The sequence below is a fragment of the Monodelphis domestica genome, chromosome 1 (genome assembly GCF_027887165.1).
Source record: "Monodelphis domestica isolate mMonDom1 chromosome 1, mMonDom1.pri, whole genome shotgun sequence".
Taxonomy (NCBI): Eukaryota; Metazoa; Chordata; class Mammalia; order Didelphimorphia; family Didelphidae; genus Monodelphis; species Monodelphis domestica.
This window is the reverse complement of record NC_077227.1, coordinates 435,183,994-435,198,990: the sequence shown is the minus strand read 5'-3', so window position 1 is coordinate 435,198,990 and position 14,997 is coordinate 435,183,994. Positions and strand designations below refer to the sequence as shown.

Genomic DNA, 14,997 nt, shown 5'->3' with positions numbered 1-14,997 from the left:
ACTCACAAGATGAAGTCAGTGTGGTTTCCACAATTCCCACAATTAACCACTTGCTGTCCTAATTTCCTCAATTGAAAGGAAAGATGTTAGAAGCTAGGGGCACCAGGAAAGAGCTTCTGGAAAAGGTAGGACATGAGCTGAATCTTGAATGAAGCAAAGGAAATAAAAGGTGGAGGTGAGATGTCGAAGCATCCCAGAAATAGAGGAACAGGCAGTGGAAAGACGCAGAACTGGCAGATGTATTGAGTTCAAGGAAATGCAAATAGGTCATTGTAGCTAGATCATAAGGAGAGGGAAAGAGGGAAGATGTAAGAAAACTGGAAATTTATGAAAAGCTTCAGAGAAGGCAAGAAAGATGAGGACTGAAAAAGGACTATAAGACTTGACAATTTCAAGATCTCTGGTAACTTTGGTGAGATCAAATTCAGTTGAATAATGTGATCAAGAGATAAATTATAGGTTTAGAAGAGAGTGAGAGAAAAGTTGGGACAGGAAGCACAGATGCCTCTCTCAAAGAATTCAGTCCTAAAAGGGCAGAAAGATACAGGATAATAGTTAATAGGGTTAGATCAACTGAGAGTCCTTTAAGAATGGGGGAGACATAGGCATATTTGTATATAGTAGGGAAGGAGCCTAAAAGAGCTTGAAATTAAGCTAGGAGAGATTAAAATTAAGAAAATGGGGATAATGGCAGAAAGAGGGCAATTTGTTGGGGAAGTTTGAAAGGATGAGATGAAAGTTACATATTGAAGGCTCCTCTTGGTAAGGAGAAGGGACTTCTCTTGATGTGAGACCAGAGTGATGAAGGAGAGAATAGAGGGAGATGTCTGAGTAATGGGAAATGGGAAAAAAAGGAGAAAAGGTCTTAGCAGCTGATATATATATATATATATATATATATATATATATATATATATATTATACATATTTATATGAGTCAAGGTCCTTGGCTAAGAGGAAGGGAGGAGCAGATGTTCTGGAAGGTTTGAGAAAAGAACTTTGCAATACCTGCTTTGGAGAATAGTATAGCAAATAAATTAGGAAGTTATTGAATGTTTACTGTTAAGGCCCAGGGAGATGAGATAACATAAATTTCCCTATCAGCTTAACTTTGTGACACCCTCCAACTCAATTCAAAAACACATGAATATGACTGAAGAAGGCAGATGGTGGGTGTAATCCAAGAATGGTACTTAGCAAGATAATTATCATGAGAATTGAGGATGGAGAGTTGTTTAGGGTTAATTCACCAAAGGTCAAGACTGGGAAAAGAGATCACAGTCTGTACAGAGCTGATTACCTGGGAAAGAACTGAGATATGAAGGTAATGGAGGTCATGATAAAGATAAAGACTAGAGTTAGGGTTCTTAAGGCAGAAGGGAAAATGAAATGATAAAAGGTTATGATCAGATAAAGGAATTTAAAGTTCATAAACATGCAATTTAAATACTTATGAGTAATGGTTAGACAAAGGCCTGACCATCTCTGTAGAGCTAAAATGGAATAAGTCATTCAATAGAACAGATTAAAGAAAGGAAATACTGTATTTGTTTATTTGAGGGGGAATGCTGAACTTTCTTAGTAGAAGATTAGGAAAGGAGGAAAGAAAGAGTTGTAAGCCAACTCTTTGAGTCCTGGGGGTCTACAGATAATAGCCACCATGTTCTGGAATGGGTGATAAATATGTATAGTATCTACCTTAAAAGAGGACTGGTTACTTAGTGAAGACAAACAAGGAATTATCTGGATGAGTATTCCTCAACCTTCCCCACTCTAACACTCCCAGCTACCATCACAACCCGCAAGGCAAGGGTATGCTAGAAAGTTCAGCCAGTATTAGAAAGGGTGTCAAATACAACTAGTATCACTGAGAGGAAGCATGACTCGGTGAGGGCCAAAAGATGGAAAGGAATGAGAAAAAAAGTTTAAGATAAAAAGAAGCTTGCTGAAAGAATGCTGTAGTGGAACACTGGGAGACTGGGCAAAGTCGAAGTGGATAAGAGTGAAGGGATTCCAACTAGAAAGAAGATGGGGAATGAGGTTTGTATAGGCTGGGGAGGCTAGTGAAGTGTTCAGGAGCACTGGTATGACCTAAGTAGTTGAATTTAAGGGAATGGTAAAATATTCTAAATTTATTATTAGCACTGAGTCCAAGCAGAACATCAATGACTGGAGAGAAGCTCTTTGAGGAAGGTATCAAAATAGACTGATTGACTCCTGGCAAATGGATATGTTATGTCTTTAGACACACAAGGCTAACCAGCCCCCCAGGAAGCTGAAGTCCTTCTAAGTACAGGGGCCAGTTCAGAGGGCAAGAGTGCATTGTTTTTTTCTAGAAAATTACCCATGGGGAGGGGGGAGTGTAAATGGGGAGGAAAGCTTTGGAGCAAAATGAGATAATTTATGCAAAGCACTTTACCAAAATTTACACACTCTGTAGGGTAGTGGTGTGGCACTTAACTTCTCACTATCTGTTTTCTCATCTGTAAAATGGGAATAATGCCTCTCAGAACTATTGTAATGACAAAATGATGTCATATATGCAAAGCATTTTGCAAACCTTAAAATGTTGTATAAATGCTTTTTTTATTATATAAATGTGATTTTATTACAGTTATGGGCCCAAGTATTATTACTAATGTTATGATTAACTATAACTTGGTATTGGTGTCTTGTTTCCATGGTCTGCCAAAGGGCCAGGTCCTCCGCCCTGTGACCCGCCCTCCCTAATCTCTCTCTAGACTCTTCAGACATGCCCTCCCGCTACTCTCTGTAATCGATGACTCGGTCTTCCTCCCTGCCCTCCCTGCCTTCTCTGTGCAAACGGCTCAGGGATAGAGTGGAGAGGTCTGGGACGGGCGCGTGCGCAGCTGTGAAGTTCGTGTGGAGTTTGGGGTCTTTGGTCCTCCTCGCTGTCTACTGGGTAGTGTCTTCCTCCCCACTCCAGCCCCCGCTATGGCGGACGAAGACCTGGAAGCCCTGCGAAAGCAGAGGCTGGCCGAACTGCAGGCGAAGCACGGGGTAAGAGCGGCCGCCGCCTTTCTCTTCGCTTTCCTTGCCGCCAGTCTCACTGAGGCCCCTCAGGCCCGAGCGCCCCTTCTCCGGGGCTGCGAACTAGGGTCCGCTGAGGCAGGAGCCGGAACTGCCCCGGCGTCCTGCCTCTTTCCGCGCGGGACTGCTGTGTACCCAGCTCCTCCGCGCCGGCACAGGCCCGAGCTCTGCTCACTCTGGGCATGGGAAACACCAGCCCCACCCTCTGGCTTCCGAACGGGTTCCGGCGCCGCCGCCGCCCCTGCGCCCGGGCCATGCAGCCACGAGCCGCCTCCCTCGTGTCTACTGGGTACCGCCTCCCCGGAGCCCTGTCTCTGGTCGCTTCTCCCGTAACCGCCGCGGGCCGCCTCCTTTTCCTTTGACGGCCCATCTCCCTCCGGGGTGTTCTTAGCTTTTCCTCACAGCTAGCACCCTGGTTCAGCTCCCTGCGCACGGGACCTTGCAGTCTGGTACTTGAGCTGAGCTTTTCTCTCCCAGGACCCTTCTCACGTTAGCTGTAGGACCGCCCTGCTCGCTCTGAATTTCGTCCTGCCGCCGGTCTATGTCGGTGGAGCGTTTATTAAGCAGATCTACCACGAACTTGTGTGACAGTGGTCTGCCCCCCACCCTGGACTTGTAGTTTCTTATAAAATGGGGTAAGGAGGGGAGGTTCTCGAAGTGTCCTTATAGTTCTTAGCATTGTGACCTCTGGAATCTCAGAATGCAGGTTGGCATCTCGGGGAAAAGATCATTCGTTAGGTCTAAGCTTTATAAAGCTAGAATTCTAAATCAGATGCAAATTGTTTGAGGCCTCAGAGTTTGTGTTTAACCATCTAGTTTGCTTTACATCTAGGATATAATACGCTTTTCCGTTATCATGGTAATTAAGTAGCTGGTCCAGTGGAAAAAGCACAGGACTAGGTGTGGTTGTCCACGCCTATAATTCCTACTCTTGGGGAGACCCAGGCTGTGAATCACTTTAGTTTTAAGCTGAGGTGATCAAAGCTGTTTGGTGTCTGCCCTAATTCAGGCACCAATATGGTGGAGGGGGAGAGCACCAAGTTGCTGTGTTTCCTTCCTAGCTTAAAAGGGGGTTGGAGGGTGGGGTGGAAGGGAAGAAACAGGACCTGGAGTCAAAGAACCTCCATTCAGATTTCTTCTGATACTGCCTCTGTGACCTTGGGTAAGTCACTTTACTTTCTTAGGCCCAGTTTCCTTATCTGTAAATTGAGAGGGTTGGACTATATGGCCTCAGGTCCCAGACAAAAAATTTTGTCTTATAGATCTTGTGCTGGCACCTAATTTCATTTTACTTTGCAAAGCTTATTCTCCACTGAATAGTGACATACAATTAAAGATGTACTCATTTTTTCTCCTGAATTTTTTTTGTCCTATCAGTACTAAAGTTTTTGTATCCTTTGCAGAGAGGTTGGCAGGAAAGACCACAAAGCATTAGATTCTGCCTTTATCATTTCAAAAGTAGGACTTTATGAATATATGAAGAGTTTGATTGTTGTGATATTCAATGACTGGGAGAAAACCAAATGGCAAGATTTTAGCATAAATGATAGGCAAGCATTCTTTTGGTTTGAGTTTTTAAATACTTGTCTTGTAAATTATTTGGAAAACTGTTTCTGAGCTCAGTCCAAAATAAAATGTAGTGATTCACAGGACTCTAACTTCAGAGGCCAGTTATCCCAATCCTCTCATTTCATAGTTGGGGAAGTTGAAACCAAGAGAGATTAAGTCACTTACCCTGGGTCACACAGTTGGTAAGTGTCTGAGACAGGAGTCAAACCCTTGTCTGCCAGGCTCAAAGTTTTATCCACTATACCAAACTTCCTCGAAAGAGGCAGTCATTGGGAAGCACTGTCCTAAAGGGTTCCTATGGACTGTGGTATCAAACTCAAATAGAAATAGATCCCTGCAAGTTGCATATTGACTTAGAAATTTTGTATTTTTATTTATTATGTTAAACATTTCCCAGTTGCATTTTAGTCTGGTTTGGGCCTACTAAGAGGTTTGACATCTCTAGTGTAAGGCACTGAAAGATTAACTTGCTCATGTCCACACAGCCAGTGCGGGTCCTGACACCTTCCTTATTCCTAAATTAAATTACCCCCTATGCCAAATTGTCTCTTAATTCATCTTTATTGCTCTGAATCGTTGATTGTAAAGTGAAATTTCTTTGCAGGACTCTTCTGGTGACCCAGCACAACAGGAGGCAAAACACAGGTATGACCAAGACCACTTTTAGTGAGATGGGATTTTTCCTTTAGTTAGCTGAAATGAAATTATAATATATACAAGCTTTCTACCAATTTTAGGACATTTTTTCCCTTGGTATTTCTTTTTTATTAATCCTTTGTTTTCTCACAGTGAGATAACTAGCTATCCCCAGTTTCTTTGCTTTTAATAAATATCATATGTTGGTGACAGGGAGGGGAAAAGAAAAATTTATTTGATGTTCTGGGGGATGGCTTGTACTTTGTTTGCTAGAAAAGTTGGGGAAAAGCAATGTCACCATCTGAATTCTACCTTTACCATTCCTCAAACTCTGACTTGTGATGTCATTTAATATTTTATTAACTAAAGGAAACTGTAACTTGAAAAGAACACTGACTTGAGAATCTAAAGAGAAGAGAAGGAAGACTAAGAATAGACCAGGGTTTATTACTACTTGGCCTGTTACATCAGACAAGTTAGTTCATATATCTTGCTCATCATTTTCCTCCTCTAAAATAAAGGCTCAGATCAGATTATCAAAAGATTCCTTCTAGCTATTTTATGATTCATTTCATTTCCACTCTAGAAACTGTACCAAGCTTTATAGATATTTTCCCATCCTCCTTGTATGTAGTATAAACCTCAGATGTTGTGAATGATTAAGGAACAATAGTGGCTGACAAGCAGGACTGTGAAAAAAGGTACATATTTAAAGTAGTACTTTCACTACCTTCTCTGATTGACTCACACTACAAATAGCATATAAAAATCATTCCACAACTGATATGATTTTTCTAACCAAAGTGTAGAGCTTCTCAGCAAAAATTCCCAAGGATATAAAGAACAGCTGTGTAAAATTTGAACATGACCTAATCAACAAAAATTTCAAAATAATGTCATATAGCTATTCTTGAGCAGATAGTCCAGTCATTCTTGGAAATTATTTTAGCTATAAAGTCTATCTTGGGCATACATCTATTTCATTTTCCTTAGTGATTGTATATGTTCAGTTCTAAATTCAGTTGAAAGATAAGAGATGGGCCCATGTATGTGAAATGAGGCAGTTAAGCATATGTTGGAGTCTATATTTACTATTAAATTTCAGGAAACTATGTTAGAGAAATAGTAATAAACATTAAATGTGATTTTTTTTTAAGGAGCTTGCCTTTTTGAAGTTATGCTGAAATTCATCTCAGATCTTACTTTGTGATTAATATTTTTATTACTTTTTTTAGTTTTGACCTTTATAATACATACTTATCTTACTTTGTAAATTGTTTTCTACTTATTTTTATGTTTGTCCCTCCTTAGATTCTCACATCCATTCAGCAAATCTTATTAATTCCATTTCTGCAACATCTTTCGCATTCTTTCCATTCTAACTTCCATGACCCAAATTTGGACCTCTATTACTTCTCTCTTGGACAGAAGATTATTGGTTTCCTTGGTTTTTGTTACCCCATTAATTCAATAAAATATATATTTTATAATCATTATATAACTATTATATTTACAAGTCTCTGAGTAAGGAATGCCAGGGCACAAATGAAAGTAGTCCCATCTCAAAATTCCTTACCTGGGTTGATAGATAGAATAGAGTGGGACTAAGGGACTGAACAAGATATTGCCACCTTCATTTTATTGGCTACCCATTGTTTATTCAAGTCCAAATTCCTGGTATTTGGGGTCTTCTCCCATCTGGATCCAGAGTGTCTTTTCAGCCTTACTATGTTCTTGTTCTTCTCAAACATAGTTTTCCTACTGCTTTGTCTTTACTTATACCTTATCCTTTACCTAGAATGCCTTTCCCCTTGCATCTCTGCTTTGTCTAATTAGACTTTCTTTACAGGGAAGCAGAGATGAGAAACAATATTCTAGCTCAAGTTCTGGATCAGTCAGCACGGGCCAGGTGTAAGCATCTTCACTTTACTTAAATGAAATTTCTCTGTTGAAATAATATTGGCTTTAAGTTACATAATAAAAGGGCACCTCTAGTAGTAATGAAATTACTATTGCTATCTCTAGGTTAAATGTTTATTTAATCTTAAGTACATTTGAAATAGGCTATTTGTTAGAAGAATGTGAAGTCTATAGACTTAGTGCTAGGTAGTTAAATTGGTTTTAAAAGAGAGAAAGTAACAGCTGTTTCTTCTGCTTGTAGGAGATAAGGTTTTCTGGCTTAGGTACATATTGAATAAAATATAAAAGAAGTTATTTCCTCTTAAATCAGAGTGATCAAGTGAAACTGTATCTTGTAACATTATTATCTGAAGCCTAATTTGGGGCAAAAGTGACAACTAGGGAGGGTTTTGTGTGTAATCACTAACCAATGTTTCCTTTAGCCAAGTGAAAAAGGTAAGTGTTTTTTAAAGCACAGTAAGATAGCCTGGTAGCTCATAATTAGTAAATGATAAAAGAATAATTTTTATTTACATGGAATTTATGATTAGGATAATAAATTTTGACACTTATTTGGTATTAAAGAGAGAATGTGATGGCTACTGGTGTTTGCTTGAGGATATAAAATTAAATCTTTGTTATACAGTTACTCTAAATACATAAATAAACCTATATATATCGTGTCTTTTGTTTGTTTATCCCAGTAAGTAATTTAGCACTTGTAAAGCCAGAAAAGGCTAAAGCAGTAGAGAACTACCTCATACAGATGGCAAGATATGGACAGCTGAGTGGGAAGGTAAGTATTTGATCACACTTTTTTTCAGTGAAGCATATTCTCCAAAGTTAAATCTCTGCAAATCAGACCCTAGGATATTTTATCAGGAAACCTTCCCCACCCACCCCCCAAAAAGACAGGGGAAACCCCATCTGCTTTTTGTTGTCATTCAGTATCTTTCAGTTGTGTCAGACAATACATGACCCCATATGATGGTTTTCTTGGCAAAAATACTAGAGTGGTTTGCCATTTTCTTCGACTCATTTTACAGATTAGGAACTAAGGCAAGCAAGGTTAAGTGACTTGCTCAGTCACCCAGTCACATTGCTAAGAAATGTTTTGAACTCAAGAAGATGTCTTCCTAGCTTCAGGCCCTGCACTCTATCCACTGTATCATTCAGCTGCTTCTTATCTACTACCTTTTCCTATCTTAAAACGTAATTACTTGACCTGCCTGAAATTTTTTAACTAATATCTGATATTTTTATGTGTGTGACATCTTTGCTTTATGAGATCAGGGTTCCCTTTTATTATCTCTGTCAATAGGGAGATTAATTACCCAGATCAGTAACTAAAACCAAAACAACAAAAAAGAGAAACAGTCCCTGGCTGTCCTTGCTTCCATAGGTAAGCCATGTAGAATTAGACAGTCAGCAAACATTTATTAACTATCTTCTATGTGTCGGGCACTGTGTTAACCACTGAGGACATAGAAAAGCAAGTAACAGTCTCTGTTCTCAAGAGCTCACAGCTTAATTGGGTAGAGGCTATAATGTGTAAACTATATATAAACAAGATAAATACAGGATAAATTGTGATATAACCAATAAAAGAAAAGTCCTAGAATTGAGGGACTCCAGAAAGGCTTTTTTTGAAGGTGGGAATTTTAGTTTAAATTTAAGGGAAGCCTGGGATTGAGGAAGGAGGAAATTCTAAGCATTGAGAGACAGCTAGTGAGAATGCCCAGAGTCGGAAGATAGATTGTCTTATGCAAGAAACACCAAAGAGGCCATTGTCACTGGAACCCAGGGCACAGGATATGTATGGCTGAGTAAGCTATATAAGAACATTAGAAAGCAGAAAAGGGCCAGGTTATGAAGAACTTTGAATGTTAAACAAGGTTTTATGTTTTATTATGGAGGTGATAGGTAGAGATGGCAGTAGTGAGGAAACTCTAGAAATAAGATCCTTTATTATGGTATTGAACTCAGATTTTTATTATACTTACATGGAGAAAACAAAAACCCTTACCCAGAATGGTTATTTTGCTATTCCACTTGTAAAATTTAAGTTAATGTCCAATAACTCCAAATATTTTATAAAGTTTATTAATAATCACTTGAAGTAGAAGGAATAAAAAAAGAAATACAAGTATAAAAACTAACAAAAATAAGACCACATGAGTATATTCTCCTGCCTAGCTCAAAGCTCGACTTCTGCAGCCACATTCAGGGGAAGAGAGAGTGGACAGAGCTACACTCACAACTTTATCTCCAAAACATAGGGACGTAATGTGAGAACGAAGATGGGAAGCTGGGAAACAGAGCTTTGGGAAGCAAATCCTAATTACAAACACTGGAAGTATTCTACTTGGAAGTCTGGCTTTTCACTTCATCTGGGAAGCTAAGCATATTCACATAGCTTTCACCTCTTAAATAACCCTTCTCTGGTCATAGGTACAGCTAGGTCAGCTATGCTGCTGTTTCCAAATTCAAGAATAAGAGTCTAGAGTGTCAGTATCATCTTTAAAGTGTGTATTTTAGTTTAATAATCATGAAAACTTTGCTCAGCTCTTGAACAGCAAAGGAGAAGTAAATATTATTCCATTTCTCTTACCGTAGGTAACAGAGCAAGGATTGATAGAAATTCTTGAAAAAGTAAGCCAGCAAACAGAAAAGAAAATAACAGTTAAGGTAAGTTTTCTTGAAGTAACCTGAATATTGTAAAATTGTAAAAAAAAATATTGTAAAAATAAACATCAAAAATTAAAATATTTAGCTCTTTACAAAGATTAATACCACTCAGATATCAAAACTCCTTTCACTCACATCCTCACACCACAATGAGGCTTTGGGGTGATTTCCCAAAGGCTATGTTTGTAAAGCATATGGTGTAGGTGGTCTTATCAGCCAGTGACAACTGACTTTTTTGCCTGAGGATCAACTAAACTGAAGCACTTATCACTGGAAAGTTGGTAGTAATAACTCATGAAATGTAAAAAAAAAAAGTGACTTAATTTTAGCAGAAGATGATTTTACACTTAACTTTCAAGCATCAAAGAAAAAAAACAATGACCACATTTGATAGAAATTTCATTAGAGGGGGCAGCTGGGTAGCTCAGTGGATTGAGAGCCAGGTCCAGAGACGGCAGGTCCTGGGTTTAAGTGTGACCTCAGACACACTTCCTAGCTGTGTGACCCCAAGCAAGTCACTTGACCCCCATTGCCTAGCCCTTACCACTCTTCTGCCTTAGAACCAATACACAGGATTGAGTCTACAGAAGGTAAGGTTTTTAAAAAGAAGTTTCATTAGATTTTTTTCCCCCTTGATAAATATTTTTTTGATCAGGCAGCCTATATATCAAAAGGACCAAAATTCATGTTTAAAATATTTACAGATGTTTTCATCTTGTCTATGACTAGTAGCTTACTGCAGACAACTAATTAGCTAAGTAGTAATAAGGAAGAATCAAACCTTTTGCTATCAAGTTGACTAAAAAAATTTTCTTATTTCTCAGAGCACCTTAATTACAATTCAGACATATTGTGACATACACTTACATTTCCTTTCTAGTTCAACAGAAGAAAAGTAATGGATTCTGATGAAGATGATTATTGAAACCTAATGTTTAAAGACTCAAACTTGAAAAATTTCTAGGAAAAGATAATACTTGGCAGAAGTGAAGATCTGATTAAATGGTAACTTTGCTTTCTGTATACATTTTGAAAAAGAGGGGCAAATAAAAAGGACTTGTTTATGTAAAATAAAGCAATTTGGACAATGTTTTTTTTTTTTCAAATACTACTGTAAGAGACTGGCTTTAGAAGCCTATGTTTTGCGGGAATAGTTATGGATTTTCCTGCTTATTAGTGCTTTCAGATGTCTTCAGCAGCATATGATATACTTGAAAATTGTAAACACTACTCATAACCTGTATCCAGGGAAAGAATATGGCATAGCACGTTTTTTGTAAGAAATAATATTAAAAAACCAGTAGCCATGACCTTCAACTTTGTAGAAATCAGAAGCAATTATATTTATTCTGAATGAACTTGGAACATATATGATGCTTTCTAGACATTTTTCCTGAAAGCAAGTAAGCTATGGATGTGTGATTCCAACTTTTCCACATTTTTTTTGCAGATAATACTGAGTGAATATATATATAAATACACACACACACTTAAAATGTATATAATACATATACTTTAAAACAATGATGTTCAGTGCTCCTTAATGCCTGTATTAAAAAGTTCCTATCAACTGGGCTTAACTGTACTTCATTAGTGAAATATGGTTGTGACCTATGTTAATTAGTTGATGGCAGGACCTTTTATGAAGGAAAAAACCCTTAAGATTATCTTGGTTCATGGTAAAAGTGAGGAATTGAAAGCATATCACTTTTAGGATGTTTTGCCCTGTTCCCTCTACTAGGTTACAGCCAACTAGTCTTCCCTATGACTGATTTTAATGTAAACATTCTTTCAATAACAAAAATCTTCTGGCAAACCTTTTTAAATGCCATGTATCTTTACCTATATGTAGACTGATCCTATATAATAATTAGTGCTTTGGGTTTCACTTTTTAAAGTTCTAGTTAAACTAAAAACATGGACTAGCTAAATCATTTGGCTTAAGACCTATTTACTAGCCAGCAATAGAAAATAAATTTTTGACATCATAACCTTCCTGATACATACAAACTGCAACCTGAGTAAAGACTGACATGAGTTATAGGTTTAGGGTCTTTTCAAAGACGGGACCATTTCATTTTTGTCTTTGTATCCTAGAGTGCCAGGCACATCAGGGCTTCCCTGAGAGCTTGTAAGAATGATATTATAAGCTATGAAGAATTTCAGAGACGGGGCTGGTGCATTCATACAACAGATGCAATAACAGGTTTGCTTCTAAAATGCTAAAATTACCCAGCTAGATGTATAACAACATGTGTGATAGTAAGACAATCAAAACAACAGTAGACTAAATACAACCAAGAAAGTAAAATGACTCATATCAAAAAGCTTAAAAACTTAAACCCCAATTGTGAAGCCCCCTTCTTTACTCCTCATTTATGTGGAAATACTGAAAAGCTGTTTTCAGTGAGTTTGTACATGCCCTCTTTTGCAGGATAACCACTTTGCCTTGGTGGCAATCAACTCTGTGACTTTGTTGGCAATCTTTAAACAATCTACTGCCCCCCGAAGAAAATTTAAGAATTGACAGTGATTTAAATAAGGATTACTGAGGACCTTGAAGGTAACATTATGGGAGACCAGTTTTGAGGGTTTTAATAAAATTAATTGAACTTCAGTTGTTAATCCTCACTAAAATTGACCTAATAGTTGCTTGTTTTCATGCAAGCCTTAGTTCTACAGTGCAAAATAACAAAGCTGCATTAAATCTCTATTGTAATTGACTATCAAAAGGCTAATTATTAGGAAATTGTTTTAGATTTGCTGAGGGCAGTCTTAGAAAATGATCCCAAATTTACTAAAGTACTTTTTTTCTTAAATCTATTCTAAATTGTGTAAAAACAAATCATTCACATGGCAATCAGAAAAGTTCATATTACAGGTACTTTTTCAAGAACTCATAGTTTAATTCTCATACCCATTAATATCCTACCATGTACTCTCCATCGTATAAAGTTTAACGCCAGCACAAACTCAGACTTGTGGACTTGGATGAGTTTTAAGTCATGACTTTCCGCTTGGCAAATGCTGAGAACCTTGACTGGTCACAACCTGAGGAATCTCAAGTTGCCCACCAGCTCACGTGGAATCAGTAAGTGATGTTCCATAGTTTCAGACAAGATCTTGTGCAGACCTGCTTGATGTGGTCTAGAAGCATGGGAATGGCTCAGATCCAAACTATATTTGCATCTTGAAAGCAATTACTGGCCAGTGAGTCATAAATTCCCTTGATTCAGTGAGCATTTATTAAGCACCTCTTGGGTAATAGGCCTGTACTAATGCAGGGAATACAAAATAAACACAAAAAAGTCCCCTCTCGTATCTGACATTCTCCTGAGGGCCTATAACAGTAATGGCAAATTTTTTAGAGATGGAGTGCCAGGACCCACCCCAGAGACTGCATGTAGTGTCCTTCCCCCCATCTTACCCCACCCCCAGATAGGGAGGGAGGAAGCACTCCCATTGGGCTGCTGGGCAGAGGGGCAGGTGGTGAGTGGCACGGGAGTGCTCTACTCTCCTCCAGCTCTGTGCCATGCTGTGAGCTGTGTTCCCCTCAAACCTCACTCCTCTCTACCCTGACAGTGGGAATTGCCTTTGCCACAGATGCAACAGGCTTCCCCAGACAGGGGAGGGAGGAAGCACTCCCGTTAGGCTGCTGGGCAGAGGGTCGGGGAGGGGGGAGGGAAGAATGTCCTCAGGAGCATGAAGAGGGGAAGGGGAACAGCTCTGCCCCAGTCCCTCTGGTTTTCCAGTAAAGAACTCTGGCTGTTGACTACAGAAGTACCCACAAGGAGGGTTCTGTGTGCTTTTTTGCATGCATGCCATGGGTTCACCACCACTGGCCTATGTAAAGATTAAAATTTAGGGGGTATGGGGAGACTGAGGCATCTGAGGCAGGTAGAAATTAGTTTCTCTCTGCAAGAAGTATTATATTTTTTAGAGGTTTATTAAAGGTTAAAGATTAAAGAATATACAAGTAAGAAACATGTGCCTAGGCCAGAGGCCTACACAAAATAACCTCACATCATGCAAGAGATGTGCCTGCTCCAAAACGGAAGTCCAAAAAGAGCCAAGAGAGCCCCTCAAAAGCCTTTTCATCAGCTTAAATACCTTCTCGATCTCGGCCCAGGTGAAATTACAAGGCATTCTGGGGAAGTGGAGCAAAGGCTCGTGGGGATTGTAGTCCTGTATTCGAGTATTTTTTACACCTATAACATGTACACAGGTCAGTAAATGTAAGTTATTTTCAAAATTAATAGAAAGTAATTGGGAATGGGGGGAATATGAAGAAAAGTTCCTAAAAACTAAAGGAATCAGCAGGGACTTCTTGGTGGAGGTAGTCCTTGAAGGAAGCTAAGAGTTTAATAAAGCAAAAATGAGAAAGCCTGTGCAGAGCAGAAAGACAGAAGATGAACACTGATCCATAGAAAATAACTAGTGGGCCACTTGACTGAAATGTCAGATGTATATAATAAGCCTAGAAGGTTGAAGCCAGATTATGAAGTACTTTAAATGCCAAATAAGAGGCAATCAAGAACCACGGAGACTTTGGGTGGTAGAGTGACATGGTCAGACTTGCACATTAGGAATATCAATACAGTAGCTGGTTTGGAAAAGAGGATGCAAGAAGACCAATTAAAAAGCTGTTAAAATAGTCCATGTAAGAGAGGGTTGGGGCCTGAAACTGAGTGGTTTTGGTGTCAATGCAAATAAGAGGATAAAGATGAAATAGAACTGAAGATAACCTGAGTCACGAGCCTGGGGGACTAAAGTGCTGCCCTCAAGAAAACTGGGAATTTGGGAGATGGTTTGGTTTAGGAAGAAAGATCACGTGTTTGATCCCTAGTTGGGGCACTCTGGCTCAGTGGCTAGAGAGCCAAGCCTAGAGACAGGAGGTCCTGAGTTCAAATTAACTTCAGACACTTCTGGCTTTGTGATCCTGGGCAAGTCACCTGCCCACCATTGCCTAGCCTTTACCACTCTTTTGCCTTGGAACTAATACACAATATTAATTTTAAGGTGGACAGTAAAGATTTTAACTCCTTTATATGGAGGTTTTACTGGGGACGTTGAGGTGGAGGTGGCCAGTAAATTGTTAGAAATAGGGATATGCAGATACGAAAGTAAAAGTTACTATTGGCTACTGTTTATAAT

General features: G+C 38.9%; 1 protein-coding gene across 2 annotated transcripts; it reads left to right on the top strand.

Moving 5' to 3' along the window:
• Positions 1–2,817: 2,817 nt before the first annotated feature.
• On the top strand, positions 2,818–10,918 carry PDCD5 (programmed cell death 5). 2 transcript variants are annotated; one of them, XM_001362814.5, is made up of 6 exons: positions 2,818–3,021; positions 5,225–5,265; positions 7,106–7,167; positions 7,860–7,951; positions 9,772–9,843; positions 10,724–10,918. In XM_001362814.5, exons 1-6 carry the CDS (start codon positions 2,956–2,958, stop codon positions 10,766–10,768), a joined length of 378 nt encoding a protein of 125 aa, XP_001362851.1. In that variant the 5' UTR covers positions 2,818–2,955; the 3' UTR covers positions 10,769–10,918. The 2 variants fall into 2 exon arrangements, with proteins under 2 accessions (XP_001362851.1, XP_056668196.1); XM_056812218.1 differs by lacking the exon at positions 2,818–3,021 and adding an exon at positions 3,798–3,910.
• Positions 10,919–14,997: the final 4,079 nt, after the last annotated feature.